Below are 27,662 nucleotides of genomic sequence, written 5' to 3'. Positions count from 1 at the left end.
CGATGCGATTATTACGGGTGAATGGAGGCACCTTGCCCTCACCTGGCTGGCTGACTGACTGATTAACTAGGCTACCTGGTTTTTGCTTGCTGGCTTGCTTGGTCGGGTTGGTCTTTTGCTTGATGGGCGTGTTGGTTCACTGGCTGTTTATGGTAGGGTGGCTGGGGAGTTGAGTTGAAATTAGGAGATCATTGTACGAAGGTTTTTTATATCTATCGGTGTGGGTTGAATAGGAGGATAAGTAGGGTTGTCGATGAAGTACGTCGTCACTACTAGAGCTGGAAAGTTTCATTTTCAATAATCTTTGGATTATCTACCTACCATTGGTAGGCTAAATATTGGTTTGATGAGATATGATATGATGTGATATAGAACACAAGGAAATTCCGCTAGACGAGATAATGAATGGGAAAATAAAACATACACACACACAGAGTAGGAAACAATGACAGCCGTGTCCTGTCCGCTCAACATAACGCTGTTGGTATATCATGATGTATGCGAGAATTCCAAACGAGAGGTATCGAACATTAAAATGCAGAATGCTAGTTTAGGACATCGAGTAATACATCATGACCGGAGAATGGTAGGTGAAGGAAGGAAGGAGAGAGAAAATGGAAAGGAAATGGATAAAAGTGAAGGAAGGGAGGAGTGAGATAGAAAGGATCGGATGAGGTTTGTGGTTTGAGGATGAGAGGATTAGAACATGCCTCCATCCATGGGAATCTTTGGTGGTGGATATGAAGGAACGGCCGGCGGTGCCTCAGACATTAGGTGTTGAAGCTGCTGTCGGGCCTTTGCGTTCAGGTTGCCTCCCTCGCTGGACGTTTTGCGTAGCCGGGCTCGGGATCTGGGCCGCTTCTCGCCATCGTCGGAGAAATTGCTGGTTTCTTCCATCATGGCGGCATCGAGCGATGGCGCATACTGCGACTCGTGTCTCTCACCCTTCAGGGCGCCAAGGATAGTCTGTGTGGTAGTCTGGCGGCGGCGACGAGGGTTCATAGGCGGAACTGGAGGAGTATCTCTGCCGTTGCTCAAGCTCGCGCCGGGAGGGAGGCCGACGGTTGGTACGTTCGAAGTGCAGGAGACAAATCTCGGTTCGGAGATCAGCGCCTTGGTGACTGGTCGTTTGTGGAGACCGTTATGACCCGGAGCTCGCGGGGGAGGTGCAGTGGTAGAGCTATTGGTGGTCACCGGGGTCAACGAATGGCCTTGAGACATGTCCTCCAAAGGTGGCGTGGCATTGGCAGAATAGGGGGCGATAGGCGAAGGCCGTGGGGCAGCAGCACCGATCAGGGAGGTGGTGCTAGCTGCCGGAGCTGGAGGATAAAAGGGACGTTCGTGGTAGCTCGAGACCGCTGATCGACTGTCACTGCGATATCTTCCAGAAGCGGCAGAGGCGGACCGATCGTACGTGATGGGTTCGCTAACTTCGGCGGAAGCACGAGTGGAAGCTGGGACAGAGGCTAGACCATGTTGGTCATAATCGGGAAACGCGTACGGCCTATGGACACCGTGAGCGACCTCTTCCAGGGTCTCCAGTCCGTCTCTGTCTCGCCGCGTGCGACTCTTAGAACGACCAGAGGCATCCGAGGTCGAGCGATCCCGGCGAGAACGGAAGCTGGAGTGCGGAGATGCACCGCGGCTGCGGCTAGACTCGCGAGAATCTTCCTGGCTACTGCGCCCGAAGACTTTGGAGCGGAAGGATCTTTCTCCAGCGATATGTGGTGAGCTAGAGTTGGAATGTTTCGCAAAGCTGAATGATGGTCTCTCCTCTTCTTCGCGCCACATCTCGTCCGAGACCAAAGCCGGGGTGGATGCATTGGCAAGGTTGAGGCCCCTTGCGCCCTTCAGGTGCTGCTTCCCGGACTTGTTTTTCAGAAAGGCGAAGGCATTTCCGGGTTTGCTTGGGGTGAAATCCGGAGTCTGGCGGCCTGAAACAGGACTGGCCGACCGGCTTTCTCCCTCTGCAAATCCTCGAAGCTTTTCCTGCACCTTCCTGCGCCTCTCCGCCAGCTCATTGGCAAACTCTTCGCGCTCCCTCTGTGTCTCCGTGCTACCTTCGCGTCTGTGTCTAGCAATAAGCTCGGTCTGCCAGTGTGCACTGTTCTGGGCGCCCGCATGGTGCTGCAGAACCGGCTCCTCCTGGGCATCGGTGTCGATGGGCTTCGAAGGAAGGCCTGGAGAAGGAGGCGGGTAAATGGATGATCTGTCACTGTTGGATCGCAAGTGAGTACGAACGAGGCCGCTCAGGCCCAGGCCAGCCGGCCCCAAGGTGGGTGAATCGGGCTTCTCAGGAAGGCCATCATCCTCCCCGGGTCCATTCTCAATAGTGTCATTTTCCGCGATAGGCTTCAGGTCACCTAGATCCGAGTATCTGACTTCAGGCAAAGGGCTCCGGTGCTCACTAGTGGGAGTGGATGGTTTGGAGGGCGTCTCCGGCCGAAGCGCAGGATGAATCTCGTCAGTGGCGTAACGGGAAGCACCGCCATCATCCTCCGAATCACTGGGACTGGGGTTCGAGAAGAACGTGCCATTGTCATTTCTTGTAGGAGGGGAATTGACAGCGGATCGGCTACCTGGCCGTTGAGCCTCACTGTAGTGAGAAGATGCAGAGCCAGGTCTGGACGCATAGCTCGTGTTAGACAGCCCTCTAGCACGACCGGCGCGCTCTTGGGGAATAGCCTGGGTAGGCAGGGGAGGAAGTCGCCCTAAAGGCGGCGTGCTTCTTCCCTGGTGCATTTGCAACTGACGTCGTGTAAACTGGCTCTCGTCAAACATGCTGTTGGGTTTGTTGAATAGGCCGGCTGCTGTGGCTTTCCCATGGTCTTCCGGGTTCAGAGCGGCCATCAGGGGGGCTTTATCCTCATTCTCGCTGGCGGGAGGGCTCAGCGGAGGGACACCGTACGCAGAATTTGCTTGAGTTTGTGGTTCCCTGGGATTCAACCTAGCAGACCGTTCTGGCGACCTGGGCTGTGAGGGAGGGCTGGTCGGCCGGGAATCAGTGCCGGCCGGCTCGGCAATAGTGAGTGGCTGCAGCCTGTCGCGTAAGTTTGTGGCGCTTCTAGAAAAGGCACGGTTCAGGGGAGGCAATTCTGGGCCCGCTCCACGCTGACGGCTCAGGCTTTCCAGTCGTTGCAAGGTGGAGGTCTGCTGGTTTTGAGCGGACTGTGCCAAACCTTGTCCATACAGACGGCGGGCTTTGACCGAGCCACGCTCAGGAGCCATGTTCGGCACGGGCGGCTTAGATTGGGAGGCTTGCGTGTCCGCCGAGTTTGTCTGCGACGGAGGTGCGATGAAAGATTGCTCGTCGAAAGATGTCGCCGCTGTTGATGTGCGCCCATTGGAAGTGGGCCCAGATGCCGTTGAGGAGAAAGTTGTTCGCTTCGTGGAACCAGCACTCGATAGTGCATCCTCTGACTCCTGAGTTGGACTGTCCTGCGGTGTGTCTTCTGTCGCCGCATTCTCACGCTCAGTTAACTTCAGTCGTTGGAATGATGACATGGTTAGATCATGGTCATAGAGCGCACGGCCCCCCATTCGTCCGGATTCCGAATTTGCTCCTGAGGTCGTCTTGGAGGAGGGAATCTTGTACACCTTTTGTCGTCCACCGAACAAGTTGTTACCCTCGGCTCGACGAGCCCTGCTCATAATGCTGCCCTGTTGGCAAGGGTCGTCGTCCGTACCATATCCATTATTGCTATCCGACGCGAGAGAATGAGTGCGCCCAAGGTTCATGGACGGCCGACTGCCGTCAATGGAGACCTCGTCAATGTCCGACAGGAGGCTGGGGTTGTGGCCAAAGAGATTCAGTCGCGAAGCGCGCCGGGGGAAGAGCACACTATCGTCGCTGGCTTTTCCGATCATCGATTCTGGATCATCTTGCTCCCTCAACATGCTGAATCGTGCGGATAGTTTGGGCATCAGGAGACTGGTGCGAAAGTCGTCGGTCGAGGGCAATGCATTGGAAAGGTCGAAGTCTTGTTTTTCCTCGGGTTCCTCCTTCTTGGACTTCTTCGACAGCATGGAGCTGAGGCTGACCGAGCTGGCTTCGGAATAGTCGCCATCTTCCTTCACCTTCTCCTTCTTTGTCTTGCGGAATCGGTTCATGATGGTGTGACGGGGGAGTGTAAAGAGCGACGGTCCAGGCGATTGTAGGGGGGGTGGACAGCCGACAGTCGAAATTCACGGCGTAAGGGAGCGGCAGCCGATCCGACAGTTACACCGGAGAGCCAATACTGGATAAGATCCAAGCCGTCAGATTCGCTGAGGTTGCACAATGGAAGGGTGCTCAATGAGTCTTGAACCTACCAGGTGAGGGCTAAGACGAGAGAGAAACGAGCGAATGGATGGGACGAGGGTGGTGGTGGTGGTGGAATAGCTCGAGGAATGGACGCTATTCCAAATTCCCGGTCATCCCCTGGGAATGCCAGTGTAACGGAGGAGAGGTTTAGTCAATTACCAATAGTAAGCGTCGCTCGCCGGGTGGGCTGGTCTTAGGTCGATAATGCGCGAGAGAGATAATAATCGCTAGCGATGAAGATACCAAGTTCAAGAACTAAGGATAGATGCTAATATCGGTCGGATTGGACAGAAGGGGCGTCTGCATGAGCCGGGTAAGGAATGTGGCTGCACCGTCGACGGCGGAAGCGGAGTAAGTAGATTACTATTTGATGTTGAAGCCGGTTGGATATCCGGTGGAGAGTGACCCCCGAGAAATTGATTGACGGAGTCGATAGTTCAAGGAGACGGCGTCAAAAGCGCGATTGAAAACGAATGTGGCTCCGGTGATATGGAGGAGGATGAGGGGGTGAAGGGGAAAGGAGAGACAGTGACCGGAAAAGTATGCGACGCGAGAAGCAATGCAAGAGAGAAAAGAAAAGAGAGGAAGAGAGAGCTGGAGGAAGACGTGAGAGAGTAGAATGGAAAATAAAAATAAAAAGGGAAAAAGAGCAACGATCGCTCTGGAAGGTATGGAAGACTAGAAAAAAAAGAAGGGATCTGGATTCCTTTCGATCGTCATTCTGGTTACCCTTTATTTTTTTGATGGAGTTTACTTACTGTATTGGTCGGTCTATTCCCATTTTTCTCATCTTCCCCATCTCGGGTTCCAAAGTATTATTCCATTTTACTTTTTTTTCTCTACTGCCTGTTTTAATCAGAGCCAATGATTTGACATGGACTCCATGGCTACTACTTTTCAGACTTCTCTCCGTCCCTCACAAGCTGACGGGGAGGGGGACAGAAGCGTGGAAAGTGGATTATGGTTCTGCTTCTGAATGACTGGATTGATTAATTATTATCATAATTATTATTTTGTATTATGTGGGATCGCATTATTGGGGCCCAATTGGCCAGCGCTGCGATGGTCGCTGGAACCCAAAGCGGATCGACACGAGATTCGCTGGCCAGTTTTCCAATCCTATTTCATTCAATGTTTCTTTTTCTCTCTTCCTGCAGTCCGAATTTTCAGTGCAGCGTGGCTGTCATGATTATTTTTCTCTTCTCTTCACCGCACTTGATAATGGATCTGTGAAGATTCTGCTTGCAAACTAGCTAGCAACTTCTTTCTTAACCACGAATTTTCAACCAGCTGGAACCGGGGACAGACCATATTATTTCCCCTCAGGCACCGACTCCACTTGTGCTCCGGTGCCTGGATCATAACAGAACCCGAAACAGATTAAACTGTCACGAAATCCATGGATGAGTCTTGTCCATACCGTACGGTACCGCCGACCAGGACCCAAGTGCCCCTTGCAGGCTCCACCAACCATGAAATGAACTGCAAATCGGATGGAGTTCTGGTCACTGGGTCCTGGTCGGGTACCTTACTTACCTTACTTACCTCTCCTATTACCGTATCGTCGTCCCTGGAACTGGCTGAGAAAGGTTACTTACTCTTAGATAGAGTACCTGCCAAGGTTTTGTTTGTTTCTCCTTCTCTTACTCATGCAACTAGATAACCACTTCTCGCCGACCTTCCCTATAACTTACTACTTATTAATGCCTTTTTAACTTTGGGATTGTGTTACAAGCAGCAATCTTAATATCCCTCTCATTCATCTTGAACCGGAATTTCAATCTCGTTTACGGGAAAATAAAGACAACGAAACATTTCACTTACACAATCGTTTATGACCGCGTCTCCCGGGATGTGGGCCGATCTGGGGCTGAGGGCTGAAGCCTAAGCCTCGAAAAAAGTCCTCGCGACCTCGAGTACTACTGAATTCAGTAGTTAAGTCGCTAGTATATTCAGGGCACCCTTCACTTAACGCTGTGATGTGCACCCCGTCAAACAAACTTCATTGGTGGTGTCTGAAATCTAGTGAAGCAACTGCTGCCTTCAGGGACCCTCTTCATCAGGCAATCGGGGGGGGCGCTACCTCCAGAGGCAAAAATTCTGAAGCGACCAGCTGAACTGGACTTTATTCCACCTCACCCTCGCGAAAATATGACCTGTCTATCGGATGCTGTTTCATGCCCTTTGAACTTTATCCCAAGACCGCTAGAGGGGTTCCGGAAATTTGGACGAGCGGGACGATCATCTCGACTGCCGTCGGGTAGCCTACACCATGTCACCACCATCATATTACTGGATCAATAGTAGAATTAGTCGCTGGTGTCTGTCCCCACGCTACTCAGACGCGAGTATTTGATATCATCGGCATTAGTCGACGGTTATCGCGTTGTCCTGATAGACTCACGGACGCAATCGGAGTACATGGCCTGCAGTCCTCCTGCATGGACATGTATCCGATGCAGCTAGTCGCGATCAAAGCATACGATGTGCTCCGCAATCTGAGCTCTCCTCCCGCGCCATACCAATGTCAAATTCTGATTTAGATAAGTCCGGAGTACCCCGTCGAGAACACCAGTGCCAATATTGAACATGCATAAAATAGCGCATACCCCTCCTGGAGAGAGGGGGAAACAAGAGGTCCAGCATGACGCGCTAGCCAAACAGGGCCATCAGCAAGGCAAGTTAGCAGGATGGGGATATAACCCTGAGGAGCACCTTAATCCGAACCGTCTCTCGAGTGAGTTCATGCTCCGACGGTTGATGGTCCTGACTAATCACGCTGGGAACCGGTTTCTCATTCGGACCAGGCGGCATGGTTCATCAGTCATTTGGTTTGAGGTGGACCGGTTTGTGAGATTCAAGATCCAGTACGTCATCCACGGGCTCCATTGATATTCCTGGTAAACCTAAGCATTTGGTGGATGTTTAGAGATGGGGGTTGCTAGCAAGGCAAAGAACGTAGATTGACCGAGTCAGGGTCACGGGTCTGGTTTCGGGAAAGAAATTGACAGCCGTTGGATGGTCGAACCTACTTTGAATTCGGATGACCAACTAAAAAGCTCTGCCTTTACCTCCTCTTTACGGGTATGGTACCGCCTATATTCGGATGGGGCTTCCCCAGGAGAGAGAGCAGCCTCACCCCGAGGGGAATTAGAGTCAGTCACAGGATCAAGCCAGCAGTCAGACTAGCACTCAGTCAGCCAGCCAGCTTGTGCCGGGTCTGGTGAGTGCCCCTGACTAGACCATATTTTGGTTAGTCAATACGCCCAGTGGTACGGAAACTATGCACTCCCGACTAAATAGTACACAGTAGAGTGGGAGGAAAGAACATTGGAAGCTTCGTGAGCACACAGTAAGTAGTTATTCAAATGTAGCTATTGTGTAGAATATGTAGAGACGTCCAGTAGTGGCAGACCAGACGGGACTTGGGCCGGATTATCTCCGCCCGTTCGGTAGAACTCTGGCACAGACAAAGAAAGAATGGCACAGGCACGATGTCGGTGGGTGCACTGCAAATTATCATCATCTTACTTGGCTTAGCATACGCGGCATAACATAAGAACAATCATAACTAACTGGAGTCAATCACATCTACGATGGTCAGCCACATCATCATGAAGTCATTAATCTCGTCCCATCCCGCGTCTCCATCGTCTCCTGCAGCCTGTCATCTACCAGTCCAGTATAAACAAGACGAAAGACAAGAAGATGCTGCCAAGGTCAAGGCACCCCCATCTCTCCCGCGCTGAATTATCGCTGGATACTAACCGGTAGTGGACCAGAACCAAGAAAGGCCCAACCAAGAATCCTCGACTCCTCCCGAGGGTTCCAGATCAGTCCTTTCGACCTTCCCTTAATTAATTCAATTTCCGAGATCCATAATGAAGAGGGGAAAGAAGAGAACCGCATCTCTGACTAATCCCACTCAACCTAGGTTCCAGACATCCACTAACTTACTAATTTACTAGCTAGCTAGCTCACAAACGAATAATTTTCCGCTATTCTGAGCGAGCATCGGCCACGGCTCGAGGTCCTTATCCCGTTGGGAGAGAGAGAGAGAGAGGGAGAGAGAGGGACAGAACCAATCCATCTCCGATCGACTGGGTCCTGGGATCAAAATCGTCCGCTGCTCAAGCTTTACGCGGAAATGACTTCTCCTTCCAACCGATCGGCCGGTGTTTCACCCTCAACAGCGGGGGTTAGGGATGCGAGTTCCTTTCATATCCCCAGTGCCATTTACCTTTACTACGGAGTACATGGTCTGGAACTCTACACAATATTGAGGAGAGATGTGATCCTGGAACATCCTAGTGTTATACCCTCGCCCTGATTGCCGAGTAACTCCAGCCTTGAATCCGGCTCCTGGCAAGGCTCGTCTGATCGACAACCACACCATCACCACAAGATTGTTTATCAAGGGGCATCGCAAGGCGCATCTCTAACAGATGGCTGGCTGGCTGCCATGGAGATGTTTGCTGCAAAGGACAATGGGTTTCCGATCCCACACTCACCCTTGCAGCACCTAAGACATTGTGCACGAACACAACAAACATCGTAGGAGAAAAAGTAAGAAGAGCTGCTGCCTGCAGAGCTGTGACACTTTGCGTGTGCATTGAACGCCGTAGACAAACAGACGGCCGCGCACATGACGCCATCCGACCGCGGTGTAACCACTGACCACAGCAGTCAATCAGCTATTTGGTTAGAAGCTCAAAAACATCATCATCCCCTCTCGGCATTACTAATCCGTTCTCCGCACCAAGCCGGGCCTTAACAAGACAAGCTCTGGAGCTTCAAGCTCAAACACCAGCTCTCAAATCTTCTCTGTCAGATTTCCACTAATTGATACAGCTCTATCTAATATATCAATCAAATCGACACATCTATCACAACCATGCAAGTCCTCCTCCTAGGCGGCCACGGCAAAGTGGCTCTGCAACTGACCCCGCTTCTCCTCGCCCGCTCCTGGAACGTCACCAGCGTCATCCGCAACGCAGAGCACGAGAACGAGATCCTTGCTTTAGGCAAAGGCGCCAAAGGCAAGCTGAGCGTCCTCCTCTCCAGCCTCGACGATATCAAAAGCGACGCCGATGCCAAAAATGTCCTCGACCGCGTTTCCCCAGACTATGTAGTCTGGTCTGCAGGTATGTATGCCAACATGCAGAAAGCCGTGGTTGGGATTGAAACATCCCCCTTCCCTTCCCCAGTGCCCACAATACTGTTAAGACATCTATCTGCACCATCCCCCCTGCACACCTGCAAGTCCAGCTCAAATCCACACATCACATCCAACGCTCCATCCATCCAACGGTTCCCCCCTCCTCCCAAAGTACCACGTCCACCCAACTAACCACCCCATTTCTCATAACCCAGGAGCCGGCGGCAAAGGTGGACCCGCACGCACGCACGCCATCGATGAAGTAGCAGCGAAGCACTTCCTCAGCGCCTCATTCTCACACCCCAGCGTACGTAAATTCCTCCTCGTCTCCTGGATCGGCAGCCGACGCAAGCAACCCACCTGGCTGTCTGACGACGAATGGGCGGGCCTCCAAAACGTCTTCTACAACGTCCTCCCCGCATATGCCAAGGCCAAGCTGGAAGCGGACGAGTACATGACCGCGTTGGCGGCGGCGCGCAAGAAGCTTGTTGCTGCGGGGGCGGCGCAGCCGCTGCAGGCGATTAATCTGCGACCGGGGACGTTGACGGATACGCCTGCGACGAGGAAGGTGGATCTGGGGAAGACGAAGAAGGGAAGAGCGAATGTGTCGAGGGAGGATGTGGCGATTGTGGCGGATGCGCTGCTGGCGAGGGATGATGTTGAGGGGTGGTTGGATTTGTTGGAGGGAGAAGAGGATGTGGAGGTTGCTGTTGAACGGGTTGCGAGGGAGGGTGTAGATGCGGTGGAGGGAGAGGATGTTGAGGGGATGGTAAGCAGGTTTGGGTTGTAAGCCTATCGTTATGATACTTCGTATGAGGAAACTATATTCATGATAATAATGATATGGAAAATGAATGTTGATACGATCAAACCACCTGATAACAATTCATGTTCACCATATGGTTGAAATTAACATAGTATCCAAGACCAAAATATTCATAAAAATAATTCTATGTACAACATATCTATCCAAACCTTCGTAACCCAAGATTGAGATAAAAGAGAAAAACAACTACAACTACAACTTGGCCTTCGGCCCCGCCGCACCAGCCCCGATGCCCTCCTCTTTAGCCTTCTTCTTCAACAACCGTCTCAGGATCTTCCCACTGGCGCTCTTGGGAATCTCCTTGACGAAACTCACACCTCCTCTCAACCTCTTATGATACGCAACCTTCGCATCCAACCACTTAACAATATTCTCCGCCTCTTGCGCAGCACTCACTCCCGAGTTGAGACTGTTCGCACTGCGAACCACATACGCCAGCGGCACCTCCGTGCCATGGGCCTCACTCTCGACCCCAATAACCGCGACATCATCGACAGCCTCATTATCAACCAAAATGCCCTCCAACTCCGCCGGCGCCACCTGGAACCCCTTATACTTGATGAGTTCCTTAACGCGATCCGTGATATAAAAGTTCCCCTGCGGGTCCTGGAACCCGACATCACCAGTGCGGAACCAGCCGTCCTCAGAGAGACATTCCGCCGTGGCGGCGGGGTTATTGTGGTACCCTTGGAAGACGTTGGGGCCGCGCATGTACAGTTCGCCGACTTCGCCGGCGGGCACTTCGACGGGTTCGGAGGCGTCCTCGGGCATGGTCATGTACTTGGCTTCCATGTTGGGGAGGAGTTTACCGACGGAGCCGATGGTGGAGCGCCATTCTTCCCAGGGTTGAGTGTGAGTGGTGGGGCTGGTCTCGCTGAGGCCGTAGCCTTGCTTGATGCCGCATTTGATGCGGGCGTAGACGGATTCGACGAGTTCTTGGGTGAGCGGGGCGGCGCCGGAGTTCATCATGCGGAGGCTGGAGAGGTCGTATTTGGAGACGATGGGATGTTTGCCCAATAGGAGGACGACGGGGGGCACGACGTAGCTGAATGTGATGCGGTAGTTTTGGACGTGCGAGCACCATTGCTCGATGTCGAATTTGGTCATTACGTAGAGGTGCAGGCCTTTGTGGATCGTTTGGTGGAGGAGGCAGGTTAGACCTGTGTTGGACTTTGGTTAGTGGGGGTTTGGGTTGGGTGATATTGGAGGGGAAGGGATGCGAACCGTAGATGTGGAAGAAGGGGAGGAAGGCTAGGATGCGGTCTCCTGTGCCGTCGACGCCGCCGTTCCAGGTGAGGTTGCCCGCTTCGCCGGCGGCGAGCTGGAGGATGTTGGCGACGATGTTCCGGTGCGAGAGCATCACGCCCTTGGGGACACCGGTCGTGCCGGAGGAGTAGACCAGGAAGGCGAGGTCGCGGGATGGGTTGACCTTGGGCTTGCGGAAGCGAGTAGCGCCGGAGATGTTGCGGATGGAGGTGAAGTGCTTGATGCGCGCTTGGGGGTCGCGCTGGTCGCCGATGAGGATGATTCCGTCTTCTGGAATGCCGGCTTCTTTCGCTGCCGCGGTGGCTACCTGGAGGAAGGGCGCCTGCGTGACGAGCACTTTGGCGCCGGAGTTCTTGAGCTGGAAGGCCAGCTCCTCGGCTGTGTAGGCTGGGTTGGACGGCGACACGACACCGCCAGCCCAGATAGCACCCCACATCACGGCTGGGGTGTCGATGCTGTTCGGGGTGAAGAGGGCCAGTACGTCGCCCTTCTTCCAGTCAAAGGTGGCCTTGAGGCCCTTGCCAAAGGTAAGGGCGGCATCTTTGACTTGTTGGTAGGTGTAGGATCGCTGTGTGTCCGCATCCTGGTAGATCACTGGGTGATGTCAGCGGGGGTCTCGGATGAAATGAACAGGTCGCGCAAGTTGATGGATAGACTATTTTGATTCGCAGGAAGTGCTCTGGCAGTTGGGGGAAATAAGGACATACCCTTATCATCTGGAAAGGGCTTATCCTGGCGTTCGAAGAGAAAAGACCAGATGTCAAGGTCCGGAATGTCAACGGGAGGATAGCGTGAGGAGACAGGCATGGCGGAGTCGTGCGGGGAAAACGGCTGGGGAAGAGGAGAAGAGGGAGATCGGGGGATTATTAATGCAGGGTTGCACAGAAATGGGCGATCACAAATGTAAAAATAATAAAGAGGAGAGAATGGTCTATGGTATATGTGCCCGGTCAACAGGGGATGGAAGAAGGACAGAGAGAGAGGAATGGAATGATAGACCGCCGTTTAAGAGAGCGCAGGGAGGAGTTGCTCGGGCCTCGGCACTGCAGAGAGATAAGCCCGCAAAGCCGGGGTCTGGGTTAGTGAACGTTCGTTGGGGAGAAGAAGTGGTGGAGAGTCGCCACGGATCGCCGCCGCCCGTCTCTCCACAATCCACGCCGAGGAGTTGGCCGGCATTCGGCAATCAATGGCCTTGGGTTTTTGGATCCATGGCTGTTCTTTGGGTTTGATTACGCCCGGAATCTCAGGGGTTCAGTGTACCTAAAGATCGAAAATGGGACAGGCATTCGTGACGATCTGTGTCCTATACATCGTATCATCAAACAGTAATATAGTTAGTAGGGTTAACGTTAATATATATTATTCATCACAATCCATCACACATAACCACTGGTAGTAGCACCACACATAAATATTTACATGGCTCATTAACACCGGCGATAGTCGCCGTTCCTGGTGCTCCTCGAGCGATTCCTGATCACCGTGATATCCACCTGTTTGGTGATTGCGCGCCCTCCCACCCGTTCCAGCTCCATAGGATAACTGCGAAGGTTATATTCCCGACTGAGCGGCGGTGGTGCGTCTGCCCAAGTGCTGTATGCTGCGCGACTGGGAAGTGGCGGACTGATCTTGTATTGTGATCCGACCACCCGCGAACGATTGCCACTCGAGATATTCCGGACAGACGCGATAATCAGGGACCGAATGCATGGCATGGAGGCCGTGACAATGACCAGGTAACACTCCGCCAGCGCCCATCGAGTGAGTTTGACCGTTGCTGCGGTTTGGTCGCCACGCTCAGCGATAGAACGCAGATAGACGATTCGCATGACCGAGGCCACCATGGCTCTGCGTGTTGTAATTAGCGATCTGAGATAATATGCTGGTCATTGATCGAGAGAAAACACACACTAGGCCAAACCCCATCAACACGACGAGACTAATTTTGACGCGCAGTTTCAAACTCAGGCTCCAGAAGGTGTAGGTGGGGAAGACGGCAAGGAAGAGGTCGGATGCAGTATTGATCGCTATATCATATCTGTCAGTGTCTTCCTGTGGCAAGCGCACCGGATCAGGTCAATAAACGTACAGCACTGTACATAGCCGTAGATACGCTCGACATTTGGATTCCAGCATGCCGTGCCCACATGCGCATCCCAAAGAGAGTTAATATCCTGACACTGAGCAAGAATGGTAGCCACCGAGACAATGTTGATGATGATCTGCAGCGCAAAGATGAGCCACAGAATCCATCCCAGATATCTTTCTTGACGTAAAATATTCAACAAATATAAAGTGAAGGCAGCTCTGCCAGCGCCAGTGGCGACGATCGATAGACACTGGAAAGCTGTGTAATACTTCAAGGCCAGCACCTGGTTTGCCTTACTCAGGTACTGAGAGTGTCGTCCGTAGCCATGAGCAATAGCCAAGGTAATCATGACGGATGCCGCCAAAGCAAGGACCTGATATGCAGTAATCAGCATGAGTATGACATCCGCCCGGCTTGGTGTGAACCGACCAGCGCACATAACATAGCCGTGTCATTCACTGCATAGTGTCGAATACGAAGTTTGGCAATTACCCGCAGGATCATAACCAGGATGGCGATGGCCGCCGCCGTCCAGTTGAGCGCCAGAATACCGGGGCCTGCATTATATGATATTGACTGGAATGACATCCGCAGGGTATTGCGATAGAATACCTGCTGAAGTGGCCGAAAGACGAATTACAGGGTAGAGAAAAGTCAGAAAAGGCTAGAGAAGGTGAAGGGCAGGGGATGAGTGAAGCTCAACCCCAATGGAACAAGACGATTGGAAAGCAGGCCAGCTGCTACGAGAAACAGCAGTTACCCAGGCTGTTTATCCCTCATTATAAATAAGCATGATGAATGGTAATGACATTTTCCACCGTGCCGTCTTCTACCCTACCATTTGATCCCCATCAACGGAGCCTTATCTGATTAGTGCTGGCTCTAATCAATATGGGCCGTTCTTCAGCATCCTTCAACGCGCGTTTCGGCCATCGAGGGATGTCCGCCGTTCTCCACCTGCACCATTCGGGAAACCGAGCATGTCCATCATCTAGTCTACAGTGGGTTCTTTCCACCGAAGGTGTCGGTTTAGCCGTTCACCTTATTCAGTCCCTCGCTGGTATTGAGGGTCTAATTTTGGATGACTCTCGGGTATTTTCAGGACCCAAACAAGTCCAACTGTAAGTGTTGTCAATAAGGAGATTCCAAAGTTTGGGGTTGTTTTTCTCAAGCTAATTTCGCTGCCTAGTACTGAGCGAGGCTATATATACAGCAATGGATTCCGTATGCTCCGATATAAGGTTCTAATTGCCCCTGGCTGGTTCGCAAGGGTGTTTGTTAGTTTACAGCCGGTCATTCCAAGTGGATATATCCAGAAACGGCGCTGAGCCTGCGATGACCAAAAGCAATGAAACTAATGTGAAAACAAGTGTCGCTATCCGTCCTCATGTCGATCATTCAGGCCAACAAGACCGAGCATCGCATGGCAACAACCCTTCATCCTACAACTTTACAAGACATTGCCATTCTAACCCCGCAGTCTAACCTGATGCTATCCTTATAGACATGATTATTGACGACCATTGATTGATGCAACATATATGCTTATTCCATGCAACAGGCTGGTATCCGCGGTTCGGACACAATTTCCAATACAGAGCTCGGCGATTGCCTTCCTTCACAATCAGCCAAGCCTCTCTGATTGACGTGCGTTAACCTATATTGACCCAGAACGGAGATCTTCGCTCTTCCGACCCAACGAGAATTACCCGATAAGGAGTAGACCCCGACGAGTGTGGCATTGAGTCGTTTTGATCCAAGCCGTTCCTGAAACCCGGGTCGGCGCGTCCGTCGTCCTGAATAGTACCAAAGTAGCAAAGGGTTTGTCACACCGAACATTATGGTATGGGCATATATGGTGGACCCTTTGAATAAGAATCTCCACCAGCGCGAGAATACTCCTCCTCTACATCGCCAGCGAGGATTCAGAAGCACGTACAAAATATAATCATCCTACCAATTCGACTCGACGATGAAAAGGGTCAGGATCCTGGGCGGATATACCGGACCATACATTTCGAACATAACCACCAAAATGCAAGTCGAAAGCCATAGTCTATCATCTACTTTGAACTTTTTGATTAACTACCCCGCGCATGCCTACGTACGACAATTAAATTTGCCGTCCAGGCCCCACGGTGGCACTGCCCACCTCGGTATAAAGCCCGTCACTAGTTAAGCCCTGACTGTGTACGTAAAACACCAAAGGATTCTTTAGTCCGTGCTACAAAATGCAGGAACCTGGGCCATGGCAATTTATAGCGGATACTAGGAAGCCACACCCCCAAGAGTGATAGCCCTGGAATCTTAATGGGACGTTCCTGTCGGTCATTACTACGATCCTGAAGTTGAAATAAGGAGTATGGCTTATTGTATCCCTTCTTTCTGACCGCGCATCCCTTAGACCAACTTTATGCATCTGAAGGGAAATTTCCATCGAGCCCCTTGAATGAAGTCACCCCTCATTATACGTGCGTATATCACAACCCCCATTATACGGTAATAATTGAGCAAACCCCCTTCTAATGGCCTTAAACATTATTCAAATTCCGGGTGACCCCTAATATCACCCGTAGTGCTGCTAGCCAACTGCCCCCATAACCAATAAGAAAGGAAAAGAAAAAAGACCATCCCAGCCGCGATTCGAACCCCCATCCTCCACAAACCACACCAGACTGGCCTCAAAAACAACATACCTCTCAAATGAAGTCTGTAAAAGTTGCAAAAAAAACTGGTAGCTTCTCTTTGATTGAGCGTGTCATCCTTAGTGCAGGGGCCATGCTAATCTTCTCTGTATCGTTTCAAATTGACCAAATGCCCGAAGGCACCAGTTACTACTTTACTTTGAATTATATAGGAAAGATGTTAGTAAATGGAAGGTTCTGATTGGTTGAGTAAGCGAGGGGCGGGAAGGGGGGAACATCAAATTGGCAGAGGTAGTAAGTACTTTGTAGTCGTGAAGGAGTATAGAGGCAGACACTCATTTACACTGACTCTAGCTTGTTTGCACACTGAACCAATCCATTATGTCAGGTAGGTTGTAGCGATCAGAGGTATTCATTTTGCGATGAATGGATGGGTAGTAGCGGGATGAAAAGCGACTCTTGTCGCGTAATGTTACAGCTTCCGCGGAGCCGCGCGGAGTTTCTGCCCAAGTATGATGCTTGAAGCGCGGTAGATAGTTTTCATTTTGACTTGACCAGATCGACATGCATGTAACGTCGTATGAATACTGTATGTAGTATTTCTTAGTCCGCGGATCACTGGATTCTACGAGATGGACTCTATTAGACGCAGGGTATACTTACTACTATAGTTTGCATCGGCACTATCCCAGAGTATGAAAGGTTCTGTTCTAGACTACCATTACAATGGAATTGTATATGCTAGAACAACAGTCTGTAACAAAAAGCAAGGTGTCGGATGTGACTGAACTGTCATATTGATGAACTCTATATAATGGGAGTGTGGCTAGAACTATCTCTGCGCAACAATAAAATTCACTCGGACCAGACTATGGATGTATTTGGTAAGCGATCTATACAGATGCGGTAGCGATTGTTCTGGTACTCCCCACTACGTACTACTAATAATGCAACCCTACACCGGCACTTTGATTTGACGACGGATAGTTATCAACTGGTTCATCTAAGAAAGGTTGTTACATCATGAAATCGAAGAGCTACCCGAGCATCTTGGGTTCGGAATTGAGATGAGAGACACCCCGGTTATCACTAAGCATATACAAGGCTCATAAAAGAACAGTCAACTATCGGTAAATTGTGCCCCGTACCATGGATGTTATCATTAAAGATTTGGTCTGCTAGATTACACATTCGTTACCTGCGGAGAGCATACAGTGATGATGTATTAACAGGGTAATGAACCCCAGAACCCCAGCGCCAATCGATCCACTTATTTCTCATTGCACTGGGCTTGAGATGGACTGGCATCGCAACAGTAGGCCTGAGATGAAGGGCTAGCATCGCAGCAATAAGCTTGGGACTGACTGGCATCGCAGCAATAAGCTTGGGATTGGCTGCTGATTATGTTAGCGACTTGGATTTATCTCCCTTTACCGTCGGACCAGTGCAGAGTCTACAACTTACTGTGCGTTGTTTTTCTTGTCGCACGTCCCCCAATTGCCGTCCATAGGCTGGGGAGGGACTGGATTCTTCTTGAAGAACGGCATAATGTTGACAGTAAAATCTGAAGTGATGGATCTTATATCCCGAATTATTCGAGTGGAAGGCCTGACTTTTACGACCAGCTGCAACCACAAGCACTCTAGCACAATTTTATACCTGAGGGTCACCAGATTGTTGGGACTGAAAGTCTGCATCCGGACGGGGTTCATCGGGGATATCCGAGAGAGATTCAGGTATAGTGATGAATCATTGCGACTGCAACCGGTGGTACCAAGTCATATACAACGGACATAGCTAACTAACAACGTCTATATGTCCTTATCGGGGCTTGACTCGGTGCCTTGGAACTCGACAGAACCGGCCCTATCAAGTCTCCTCTACTTATCGATGGGACCAACTATACATTTTACATCCCCCGTTTTCGGTCAGTCGTGACGCGGTTCAGTTAACAAATAGATCCTGCTCAGACGTAGCTCCAATGGACCTCATGAGCTTAGAAAGACATGGCCAGATTCAATTCCATATGTCCCCGAAGCATACTATATAGACTGTCACATCTCGACACCGATAGGGGCGATTGCTTCTGATTTTCAACCCATCATTACAAATAGAAGCATTGCAGAATGGCGGTGCTCTCCATTGTGTCGGCATTCTTGTCCGGCGTTCATGCACCCGGCAAAACCATTTCAGATGCGCCGTTGGCAACCGCGCAACGTCCAGTCTTCGATGAAGCGGACGCGCAGGACAAAGAGGCTTCCGCTCCTGACACGTCCATCATGAGCCCAACCGAATTGTCTCATGTGGCAGAAGATTCTGTCCCCTCCATAGCTCAAGCAGCTGCTCATCTGTTGCTAATGGAAGCCATGTGGGCGTGGAAGGAAAAGGCAACTAGTGGCGAGACTGCCACAAAATTGCTTGCATTGCTCTCGGCGGGCAGCGTAAGCCCGCAGTCAGGCAATACGAGCGTTTCCAGTCCGTTGCTAGCTGGCCTTATGGAGCTTTCAGTCCCTCGATTCTACACGTGGTGGCACGCAGTCCACCAGAAACTATCAAGGACAATTCCCGAGGAAGGCTTCTTGGAGCTACCAGCCGATCTATTACCGCCTATAGGTAGCTATGCCCCTTATAAGTATAAACTTTACACAGGCCTTACTGATACGTGCTCTAGATGTGATGATAATCTGGCATGCGTATATGCTACAGCCTGTTATGTACGCAGACGACTGTTCTCGGCTGGACGTACCTCACATGCGCCGCATCCTTTTCCCCTGGCAGGCACTGGTAAGTAAAAGAATATAAAATCTGCCCGAAACCCATTTGGCTAAAGATTACAGGTTGATGCAATCGACATCAAGACAACCAGATACTGTATACCTCCAGCTGCCAGAGAGTTCTTCGAAAAAACTTCCGGACAATCAGCCGATCTACTTGAAGAGCTTTGTAACGAAACGCATCCGCTAGTCTACGATCTAAACTGTCCATATTGCCATGCTACCAAGAACTTACCAATCATACCTACCGCCCAGACCGAAGACATCAATCAGGGTTTCGAGCTTGAATGCGACTGCGGCTACGCACCGTCCGTGGACGCCCTTCGCAGCGATCTACTTCACCTGCGCCAAACCAGAGAGTCGCAACTTCGAGGAACATATTCGAACCCCGATCTCGCTCAAGCATTATATCCCCTAGCAAGAGCGTTACCAATACATATCCTAGAATCCAACACCAAACGCGAAACCTTCCTCCACGCTATCCACACCGCAAGTTACGAAAGCAACACACCACAATGGGCAGTAGAGACAATGTTATCGCTCTACATACCAACATCCCCCGTGACAAAGGCATCATCAGCCCATTACTCCTCGGTGTTGCGCGGGATGCGCTTCGTCGACGAGATGCACAAGCAATGCTGGCTGCGTTCACCAGCCCTCTGTGTTCGGTCAACAACCAGTCCATCGGAACTCGTCGGTACTCTGCCGCGAGCACAGCAAAAATATCGCAACTTCTTGGAACTAGCTCACCCGTCAAATAATTTATCTGTTACCCCAACATCCGACGTGGATCTGTTCTGGCACACGCACCAGCTGTCCCCAGGGCCGTACCGCCGCTTCTGTATCCGACACGTAGGGAAGTTTATGGACCATAATGATAAAGTAGTCCATGAGAACCTGACTGGTTCGTTTGAGGCTACACAGAAGGCGTACTGGGAAAGATTCAAGGGGGAGTATGATGCTTGTCTTTGTTGGCCGTGCGAAATAGAACGGAATGATCAAGAGGATACTGTGTCTAGTGATGGAGTCTCGTCGAATCGACAGAGCTACCAGGACTGGGTTCGCCGAGTTATTGTTGTGTTTTGGCAGGAAGTCGAGGCCCGGCGCGAAAAGGGACTGCCAGGCCTGGAAAGAAAGAGCCTAGAGGAAGTTCTGGCTAAGGGGCCTCACAGGCGAAGTTCCTTGGTTTCTCTTTCCTCTCTTAAATCATGGATATAATGGTGTGTCCAAGGTCAAAGCTAAAGAAGCCAAGACGCAGAGCCTCCTTAAGTAATAGAATAAGACATACGGTTGGTTCTCTACCATTCCAGATCTAAGCAATGTAAGCGACAGCATGCTAGTGGAGTAATTTAATGGAATATGGAATAGTATATGCATGTGGTATTAATATACATGGTTCACATCAAGCTCGTCCGTCCTCCTATCTCTTGGCTACCTTCGCCGGTGGGCATCTCGCCGTTCCGTCCGAAGATGAATTCCCGGTAGATGCCTTCCAAGCGGCGTCTTTCGGTGGGGCTGAGGGAGCTACGCGTTGTGTTCAGAGAACGTTCCATATGCTCCCAGCGCACGATGATCTCCTCGCGCGGTTCCTCCTGGGCAGTTCCGTTGGGTGCTGCGGTCTGCGTGTTGTTTGCGGTGCCTTGCTCGGACTGTCGCTGGCGTCGTCGTGCACTCTTGATTGCATCGAGCTTGGACGCAACAACGGCTGGAGAAGGCATCGATACTTTCCCGGCCTCCTGTTCGGAAGCCGAGTAGAGGAATTGAATAAATGACTTGGTGCTGGTAGCGGTTGATGACGACTTCGTGCCATTCTTAGCCGTGGACTTGTCGTTCACGGAGTGGTCGCCGAGGGCATCGTGGACTGCCTCAAGGTGCGCGTTGTATACGACAGCCTGCAAATCAGCTCCGGAGAAGCCTTCTGTGCGGGCGGCTACTTCATCCAGACGGGCAGCAACTTCCTCGTTCATTGCGAGCTTCTCACTCACTGCTCGGATAATGTCGAGTCGATCGGCATGATTGGGCATGTCACAGATCAAAGACTTGTCGAGACGTCCTGGTCGTAGCAGTGCGGGATCGATGAGATCTGGTCGGGATGTAGCCGCAAGGACGTACACTCCAGAGAGACCTTCGGCACCATCCATTTGTGTCAGAAGCTGGTTGACAACGCGATCGGTGACACCTGTAGAGTCGTGCCCACGCTTAGGTGCGATACTGTCAAACTCATCGAAGAAGAGAATACAAGGCCGAGCAGCCTGCGCCCGTTCGAAGAGATCCCGCACACTCTTTTCACTCGCACCAATATACTTGTTCAAGATCTCAGGACCCTTGACAGAGATGAAGTTTAGGCCACACTCTCCTGCTACCGCACTGGCGAGCAAGGTCTTTCCACATCCAGGGTATCCGTACAGCAGCAGACCTGAGCGCAGACGTAGAGGACATTGTGCAAAAATAGGTGCGTACTTGGTGGGATACTGCAGCGTCTCGAGGAGCATTTTACGGGTCTCAGTCAACCCACCGATGCCAGCAAAGGTCGTAGTAGACGAGGTAAGCGTGACGTTTCTAAGAGACGCAGGAGTGAAGCCTTTAATAGCGTTCTCAAAATCATCCGCCCCAAGCGTAATGGCTCTCGAAGAGGCCGAGATATCTTGAACAGAGCGAATAAGAGCCTCATTTCGTGCGCGGGACACGAGAAGGACCATATCTCCGGGCATATACCCGTCTGTCTTGCCAGCAAGTTCTAGGAAATCCACGTCCCTACCAAGCACAAACCCGTCTGCGCCGGCTGAGCTGGGGCGACTTCCTGGATTGGAAGGGTTCAGCCATGAGTCTTGCGTAGAGGAGCTGGAGTTTCGTGCATGTCCGTTAAATGCAGGTGGGACACCTCTGTCCTGGCTGGTAAGTTGCTCCAGTACCTTGCGGCGACCTTCCTTGTCCGGAGCCCTCAAATGGATGATCTCTCGGACGACGTGACCTCCGATGATAACATTGTTCAAGGACTCTTTCGATTGCGCAGTGGCCAGCAGAACCACCGAGGAGTTCATGGTGCAATACTCCCGCACCATCGAGCAGATCACTTCACTGTTCTGGCGGCTGCGACCATTGTCCCCTCCCACTTGAAGCTCCGTTTCGACAGGACACAGCTTGTCGAGATCATCTAGAATTACCAGCGACTGTCCGCCAAGACGTGCGCACCACGAAGCGGACATGAAAAGGCGGTTCAGCGTTTCTTTGATGTTTGAGATCCGGGTCTCATCGGTAACTAATTTCCGACAAGAGAAATATTTCACGTTAAACAAGTAGTCCTTTCGCACACGGTGGGCTAGTAGGTGGCTCAAAGCCGTCTTTCCAGATCCCAGACCACCCGTGAGCAAAAGAGAGGATGATTTGGTCAGGTTATCAATAGACTGAGAGATAATACGGTCGATTCCAACCATCTCAGGCACAGTAGGTGGTATTGCGTCCTCCGACGGATGGGCGGAGGAGCTTGTTTCTGCTGGACGGGGAATCTCAGCCTGCACTTCCAGCGACAGCTTAGCATCTGAACCCAGGAGCCAGTTTGTTGCTGGCTTTGCCGTCTCGGAACCGGTCTTCAGCGGAGGGTCGAATCGGAGAATAGCACCGTCGAAACTGGGTCCTGCTGCCTGGTAGTCTGTATTAGGCAAAACCATCCCATCGGTCAAGGGTCCTGCTAGTAGCCCCTTATCTGATCCAGTACTCCCATAAATCATCTTGATACGCTCTGCCAATGCATCCCTCGCAGCTGCGGTATCGGATCCGAATTTCAACCCATCTTTCTTCTTTGTCGTATCAGCCATGAAGGGATACACCTTGAGGGCTTTCACCGTGGACCGCTGTAGCGGCGGAGGGGCCGCCTCGACCCGAACGATACCACCCACTATACCCTCAACACCGAGAGCAGTAGACAATAATGTGGATACTGCAACATGCTGAGTATCTGGTGCATCAGTCCACGGAATCAACCTCGCAACCAGCTTGGCTGCTGGTGCCCCAGCATCGCTACCCTTTTGTTCCGTTTGCTCCACCTGTTGCTGCGGGTCGGGTGGCGCTTTCAGGCCAGCAGGCTGGACAACCGAAATGCAAGCCCATCCTGCGCCCCGAAGCTCGTTTGTGGCAAGCATGTCCGGATCAAGCCAAACACGGAATCCATCATTGTTGTCTTCCTCTGCCTCTTCATCAAAGTACTGCTCCGACAATTGGCGGTCAATTCCCCGAAAGAAGAGGGAGCCCCTGCTCGTCGAGTCAGATCGACTGCCCTTTGGCCGGACGGTGCTTCCACTACTCCGCCCCCCAACACTTCTCCTGCTGCTTCCAGTGACGCTCCGGCTATCTCCCCGGGTGCCTCTGTTGGCCTTCGGACGAGTCTTCGGAGCAACAATGACTTCCGCATCTGGCGCTATCTTCGCGAAAGGTGAGGTATTCGGGGGAGCAGGGGTCAAAGATGTGATGACAATGTTGGCCGTGGAGGTTGGAGATAGATGCAATGCAAGAGGGTGCATGTGATCAGGTTGGGGCGTCGTGTATGTGGGGTTGGGGAGAGCTCGAATTTGCGACAAAAGGTTAAGCTCGAGGAAGGTCGCGTGAAGCTCAATAACTGCAGGTAATCAGCCAAGCCGGTAACTTATAGAAGGGGACCCGAAACATACTCTCCCAATCTTCCGGAGTCAGTGGTTCAATATTAATGGTATGCGCAACGGGTGGATCAAGATGGATGTATATCCCGACCTAGGCGCATTAGCATTTGAGGGTCCCCGTCGCGACCGACACACTTACCCTTTGGCCATCAGCAAGACCCAAGAGTCTCCCAAACGTTGTGTCCAGCTCTACAGTAGAGATATCCTGCTCCCTGGCGGCAGACGCACTGCTGATACCATCTCTTCCCACGACGGGAGCCAGCTTCCGCTTACTCGGCATTCCAGTCCATCCCAGATAGCATGACCGCTGCGCGGGGTTGCCATTGGCCTTTCCCGTAGTTTGGCGATATTGTAGTTCGACAATTACATTTTGTGCGGCCTAAATCTATGTCAGCTGGAGCCAGACGACCGTGCTCTGTCCAAGTGGGATGACTAGCTTACAGTATTGGCATTGACCAGCAGTGCGACCAGCGACGGTGGCAGGTTTACAAGACAGTTCTTCAAAGGTACCAGGGAAACTTCCGCGGTGGTGGAGGGCTTTCGGGGCGCCATTCTCAGGCGCAGGTTCGCAAGCTTGTGCGGTCAGCGAACACAGCAAAAGGATTGGAGTCGGAAATCGGGAGATCTTGGGGAGAATGAGAGAAGACCAGGCCTCAGCATCTCCCCGGACTCATTAGACTCGCATTGACTCCGCAAACCAACCAGATGCCGTTGGCCGAGGTGGCCCGCCGCCCATGTTCGGGCCGAGAGTTGTTCCCTTCCGAGAGCACGTGCTGTACTGACCAAAATACGCTAGTCCCGGAAAGGATAATAAGTAGAAAAGGCATGAAAGACGCGAAATCGACGCGTTTCGCGACGTGTTGCTGCGGCAGCCGAAAAAAGCAATCCGCCAACTGGGAAGAAACTCCGCCAAGGGACGCTTTGGCCGAACCGCCGCCTTTCTTTTACCTTCTCGGCCCCAGGCGATTTTAGCACCATCACAAACCCGCTTCATCGCCAGCTGTTGGTCAATTGAACTGGCTTGTTGCCCTACAGCATCATGGCTTTGAACGCTTACACCCTCAACGTCAACTACGAAGCGCAGCTCGATGCCTTCAAGGATTTTCTGAAGCACTTCAAAAGTTTTGAGTCTGCTTCGGAATCGGCTGCGACAGAAGCCATTGAAGACCTTCGCATCGACGAGGATGGTACCAGCGACGAGTATGACTTTATGGACGATGTCGCCCAGGAGGGTGGCGCACAGCGAGCTGGTCGCAGACGTCGGGAGCCCAAGCTCAAATACATGCAGGTATTGCAGGAAGTCGCTGACCGGGAGCGCACAAACATTCTGATCGAGCTGGACGATCTCGCTACTGTGAGTGCTTTCTTATCCAGACTGGTCTACCGACCAAAATTAACCCGCTACAGTATGAGAAAGGCCTTTCGGAGGACGAAGACCTGCGGCTTGTCGATTCCGTGCAAAAGAACACCTACCATTATATCGATCTTTTCTCTCGTGCGGTTGATGCTTTGATGCCGAAGGAAAGCAAGGAGATTACGTAGGTCGGAAATACCATCTTTCAGGGCTTGAGGCTAATCGCGCACAGTTTCAAGGATGATGTGCTCGATGTTATCATGTCGCAGCGTGAAAAGCGCAACGAGGCCATGAACATGGCTGCAGAGGCCAATGCCGACGCCGATGCCGCCCAATCTATCTTTCCTCCCGAGCTGACACGCCGGTACACTATAAACTTCAAGCCCCTCACCCCTTCCGGCTCGAGCAGCGACCGCCAATCCAAGGCCCTTGCAGTGCGCAACGTCCGTGCAGAGCACATTGGTGGCTTGATCACCGTTCGGGGTATCACAACTCGCGTCTCGGATGTCAAGCCAGCTGTTGAAATCAACGCCTACACTTGTGATCGCTGTGGATGTGAAGTGTTCCAACCGGTTACTACGAAGCAGTTCCTGCCTATGTCAGAATGTGTCTCCGAAGAGTGCAAGACGAACAACTCCAAGGGACAGCTGTTCCTCTCCACTCGCGCCTCCAAGTTCGTTCCTTTCCAAGAGGTGAAGATCCAAGAAATGGCAGACCAGGTGCCTGTTGGCCATATCCCGCGAACCATGACTATCCACTGCCATGGAAGTCTCACACGCCAGCTCAACCCGGGAGATGTTGTTGACATCGCAGGAATCTTCCTCCCCACTCCTTACACCGGATTCAGAGCCATCCGTGCGGGCTTGCTGACTGATACTTACATGGAAGCCCAGCATATCACGCAGCACAAGAAGTCATACAACGATACGGCCATGGACAGCCGAACTCTCCGCAAGATTGACCAATACCAGAAGTCCGGAAATATGTACGAGTACTTGTCGCGATCAATTGCCCCTGAGATCTACGGACATCTCGATGTGAAGAAGGCGCTGCTTCTGCTCCTGATCGGCGGTGTCACGAAAGAGATGGGCGACGGCCTGCACATTCGTGGTGACATCAACATCTGCCTCATGGGTGATCCTGGTGTTGCCAAGTCTCAGCTGCTGAAGTACATTGCCAAGGTTGCCCCACGTGGTGTGTACACGACCGGTCGAGGAAGCAGTGGTGTTGGTCTTACTGCTGCTGTGATGCGGGACCCGGTGACGGATGAGATGGTTCTGGAGGGAGGTGCCCTGGTCCTGGCAGACAACGGTATCTGCTGTATCGATGAATTCGACAAGATGGATGACTCGGATCGTACGGCCATTCACGAAGTGATGGAACAGCAGACCATTTCCATCTCCAAGGCGGGTATCACGACCACCCTCAATGCTCGTACCTCTATCTTGGCAGCAGCCAACCCGCTGTACGGCCGTTACAACCCCCGAGTCTCTCCGGTTGAGAACATCAACCTTCCCGCGGCTCTCCTTTCGCGTTTCGATGTCATGTTCCTTATTCTCGATACCCCTTCGCGCGAAGCAGACGAGGAGCTGGCTAGCCACGTCACCTATGTCCACATGCACAACAAGCACCCTGAACACGAGGATGCCGGCGTTATGTTCACGCCTCAGGAAGTTCGCCAGTACATCGCTAAGGCGCGTACCTACCGTCCTGTTGTTCCCTCCGCCGTCTCCGATTACATGGTTGGAGCCTATGTAAGAATGAGGAAGCAGCAGAAGAAGGACGAGGCAGAGAAGAAGCAGTTCTCTCATGTCACGCCCCGTACACTGCTTGGTGTTGTCCGTCTGTCGCAGGCCTTGGCGCGTCTCCGATTCAGCAACGAGGTCGTCACCGAGGATGTCGACGAGGCCCTGCGCCTGGTCGAGGTCAGCAAGGCCTCTTTGGCTAACGATGGCCAGTCGGGCTTGGACCAGAGCCCCACCAGCAAGATCTACTACCTCATCCGCAGCATGATGGAGAGTGGCGCTGCGGCTGTGGGTGATGGAGACGGAAGTGAATTGAGCATGAGGAGAATCCGGGAGAGAGTACTTGCCAAGGGTTTCACGGAGGACCAGCTCAACGTGACGATTGACGAGTATGAGAATAGCAATGTAAGTTCATTCCTCTTGATCCGGCACTTTTATGAGCATCTGCTAATCATACTATCTTATAGGTCTGGCAAGTTCTGGGCGGTGGTACCCGTCTCGTGTTTGTTGATGCCATGGACATGTAAACGGCTATTACTTAATTTAGCACGAGTCTGCAGTCATATGTTTCTGCTATCTTTCATCGATTAACTTTTTACTATTCTTCTTCATCTGAGAGACGTGCATGAGGCCATGTGAGATTCCTGTGGGAGGGTAGAACCCGGACCGGTGTTTGGTGTTAATTTTTCTTGGTATCATCTAAATGAATGGCATTGAATAATCAAGCAAGACAAACGTGCATAATATTATATCTGATATAAGAACGTACCTAAGTTCCAAACAACATCTTCAACACCCACATCCACACCAATCACAATACTCACAATACCCAAGCGTGATATAATAACCA

The 27,662-nt window shown here is 51.8% G+C and overlaps 12 protein-coding genes across 12 annotated transcripts; 5 read left to right on the top strand and 7 right to left on the bottom strand.

Moving 5' to 3' along the window:
- Positions 1-278: 278 nt before the first annotated feature.
- On the bottom strand, positions 279-4,091 carry BDQ94DRAFT_141443 (uncharacterized protein). Its single transcript, XM_026765835.1, has one exon. It carries the CDS (start codon positions 4,024-4,026, stop codon positions 700-702), a length of 3,327 nt encoding a protein of 1,108 aa, XP_026627442.1. The 5' UTR covers positions 4,027-4,091; the 3' UTR covers positions 279-699.
- Positions 4,092-5,005: 914 nt separating this feature from the next.
- On the top strand, positions 5,006-5,348 carry BDQ94DRAFT_141442 (uncharacterized protein; the record flags this gene model as incomplete). The annotated part of the gene is made up of 1 exon (XM_026765834.1): positions 5,006-5,348. A coding segment is annotated over exon 1 (233 nt), but the record flags the coding sequence as incomplete, so codon positions are not given.
- Positions 5,349-5,353: 5 nt separating this feature from the next.
- BDQ94DRAFT_141441 (uncharacterized protein) lies at positions 5,354-5,946 on the top strand. Its single transcript, XM_026765833.1, has one exon. It carries the CDS (start codon positions 5,366-5,368, stop codon positions 5,534-5,536), a length of 171 nt encoding a protein of 56 aa, XP_026627440.1. The 5' UTR covers positions 5,354-5,365; the 3' UTR covers positions 5,537-5,946.
- A 1,887-nt stretch (positions 5,947-7,833) lies between these two features.
- BDQ94DRAFT_141439 (uncharacterized protein) lies at positions 7,834-8,374 on the bottom strand. The gene has a single exon (XM_026765832.1). The coding sequence runs from the start codon at positions 8,210-8,212 to the stop codon at positions 8,054-8,056; it is 159 nt and encodes a 52-aa protein (XP_026627439.1). The 5' UTR covers positions 8,213-8,374; the 3' UTR covers positions 7,834-8,053.
- BDQ94DRAFT_141438 (uncharacterized protein) lies at positions 8,333-8,984 on the bottom strand. Its single transcript, XM_026765831.1, has one exon. The coding sequence runs from the start codon at positions 8,956-8,958 to the stop codon at positions 8,617-8,619; it is 342 nt and encodes a 113-aa protein (XP_026627438.1). The 5' UTR covers positions 8,959-8,984; the 3' UTR covers positions 8,333-8,616.
- A 1-nt stretch (position 8,985) lies between these two features.
- BDQ94DRAFT_141436 (uncharacterized protein) lies at positions 8,986-10,333 on the top strand. Its single transcript, XM_026765830.1, has 2 exons — positions 8,986-9,447; positions 9,677-10,333. The coding sequence occupies exons 1-2, from the start codon at positions 9,198-9,200 to the stop codon at positions 10,249-10,251; spliced, it is 825 nt and encodes a 274-aa protein (XP_026627437.1). The 5' UTR covers positions 8,986-9,197; the 3' UTR covers positions 10,252-10,333.
- Positions 10,334-10,381: 48 nt separating this feature from the next.
- Positions 10,382-12,503, bottom strand: BDQ94DRAFT_141434 (acyl--CoA ligase). Its single transcript, XM_026765829.1, has 3 exons — positions 12,261-12,503; positions 11,512-12,147; positions 10,382-11,447 (listed from the first exon to the last, which is right to left on the bottom strand). Exons 1-3 carry the CDS (start codon positions 12,358-12,360, stop codon positions 10,480-10,482), a joined length of 1,704 nt encoding a protein of 567 aa, XP_026627436.1. The 5' UTR covers positions 12,361-12,503; the 3' UTR covers positions 10,382-10,479.
- A 423-nt stretch (positions 12,504-12,926) lies between these two features.
- On the bottom strand, positions 12,927-14,230 carry BDQ94DRAFT_177874 (uncharacterized protein; the record flags this gene model as incomplete). Its single annotated transcript, XM_026773016.1, has 4 exons — positions 12,927-13,401; positions 13,463-13,580; positions 13,643-14,015; positions 14,072-14,230. 4 exons carry the CDS (start codon positions 14,228-14,230, stop codon positions 12,981-12,983), a joined length of 1,071 nt encoding a protein of 356 aa, XP_026627435.1. The 3' UTR covers positions 12,927-12,980.
- Positions 14,231-16,161: 1,931 nt separating this feature from the next.
- BDQ94DRAFT_141433 (uncharacterized protein) lies at positions 16,162-16,474 on the bottom strand. The gene has a single exon (XM_026765828.1). The coding sequence runs from the start codon at positions 16,334-16,336 to the stop codon at positions 16,181-16,183; it is 156 nt and encodes a 51-aa protein (XP_026627434.1). The 5' UTR covers positions 16,337-16,474; the 3' UTR covers positions 16,162-16,180.
- Positions 16,475-18,413: 1,939 nt separating this feature from the next.
- Positions 18,414-20,279, top strand: BDQ94DRAFT_169361 (uncharacterized protein; the record flags this gene model as incomplete). The annotated part of the gene is made up of 3 exons (XM_026771278.1): positions 18,414-18,900; positions 18,959-19,071; positions 19,125-20,279. 3 exons carry the CDS (start codon positions 18,414-18,416, stop codon positions 20,277-20,279), a joined length of 1,755 nt encoding a protein of 584 aa, XP_026627433.1.
- Positions 20,280-20,458: 179 nt separating this feature from the next.
- Positions 20,459-24,265, bottom strand: pex1 (AAA family ATPase peroxin 1; the record flags this gene model as incomplete). The annotated part of the gene is made up of 4 exons (XM_026771277.1): positions 20,459-23,673; positions 23,726-23,804; positions 23,853-24,092; positions 24,155-24,265. The coding sequence occupies 4 exons, from the start codon at positions 24,263-24,265 to the stop codon at positions 20,459-20,461; spliced, it is 3,645 nt and encodes a 1,214-aa protein (XP_026627432.1).
- A 406-nt stretch (positions 24,266-24,671) lies between these two features.
- Positions 24,672-27,572, top strand: BDQ94DRAFT_19348 (DNA replication licensing factor MCM7). Its single transcript, XM_026775182.1, has 4 exons — positions 24,672-25,067; positions 25,121-25,251; positions 25,300-27,217; positions 27,280-27,572. The coding sequence occupies exons 1-4, from the start codon at positions 24,753-24,755 to the stop codon at positions 27,337-27,339; spliced, it is 2,424 nt and encodes an 807-aa protein (XP_026627431.1). The 5' UTR covers positions 24,672-24,752; the 3' UTR covers positions 27,340-27,572.
- Positions 27,573-27,662: the final 90 nt, after the last annotated feature.

This window comes from Aspergillus welwitschiae (assembly GCF_003344945.1).
Source record: "Aspergillus welwitschiae strain CBS 139.54b unplaced genomic scaffold BDQ94scaffold_12, whole genome shotgun sequence".
Lineage (NCBI taxonomy): Eukaryota > Fungi > Ascomycota > Eurotiomycetes > Eurotiales > Aspergillaceae > Aspergillus > Aspergillus welwitschiae.
This window is presented reverse-complemented; position numbering and strand designations above follow the sequence as displayed.

Bases quoted from the DNA above. Each gene is read 5' to 3' on its own strand.
- BDQ94DRAFT_141443 (XM_026765835.1), bottom strand. From the start codon at position 4,026: ATGCTGTCGAAGAAGTCCAAGAAGGAGGAACCCGAGGAAAAACAAGAC.
- BDQ94DRAFT_141441 (XM_026765833.1), top strand. From the start codon at position 5,366: ATGGTCGCTGGAACCCAAAGCGGATCGACACGAGATTCGCTGGCCAGT.
- BDQ94DRAFT_141439 (XM_026765832.1), bottom strand. From the start codon at position 8,212: ATGCGGTTCTCTTCTTTCCCCTCTTCATTATGGATCTCGGAAATTGAA.
- BDQ94DRAFT_141438 (XM_026765831.1), bottom strand. From the start codon at position 8,958: ATGGCGTCATGTGCGCGGCCGTCTGTTTGTCTACGGCGTTCAATGCAC.
- BDQ94DRAFT_141436 (XM_026765830.1), top strand. From the start codon at position 9,198: ATGCAAGTCCTCCTCCTAGGCGGCCACGGCAAAGTGGCTCTGCAACTG. The intron at 9,448-9,676 runs GTATGTATGCCA...CTCATAACCCAG, and splicing joins CTATGTAGTCTGGTCTGCAG to GAGCCGGCGGCAAAGGTGGA.
- BDQ94DRAFT_141434 (XM_026765829.1), bottom strand. From the start codon at position 12,360: ATGCCTGTCTCCTCACGCTATCCTCCCGTTGACATTCCGGACCTTGAC. The intron at 12,148-12,260 runs GTATGTCCTTAT...GACATCACCCAG, and splicing joins GCCCTTTCCAGATGATAAGG to TGATCTACCAGGATGCGGAC. The intron at 11,448-11,511 runs GTTCGCATCCCT...AGTCCAACACAG, and splicing joins CCCCTTCTTCCACATCTACG to GTCTAACCTGCCTCCTCCAC.
- BDQ94DRAFT_141433 (XM_026765828.1), bottom strand. From the start codon at position 16,336: ATGTTGTTTTTGAGGCCAGTCTGGTGTGGTTTGTGGAGGATGGGGGTT.
- BDQ94DRAFT_19348 (XM_026775182.1), top strand. From the start codon at position 24,753: ATGGCTTTGAACGCTTACACCCTCAACGTCAACTACGAAGCGCAGCTC. The intron at 25,252-25,299 runs GTAGGTCGGAAA...AATCGCGCACAG, and splicing joins AAGGAAAGCAAGGAGATTAC to TTTCAAGGATGATGTGCTCG. The intron at 27,218-27,279 runs GTAAGTTCATTC...ACTATCTTATAG, and splicing joins ACGAGTATGAGAATAGCAAT to GTCTGGCAAGTTCTGGGCGG.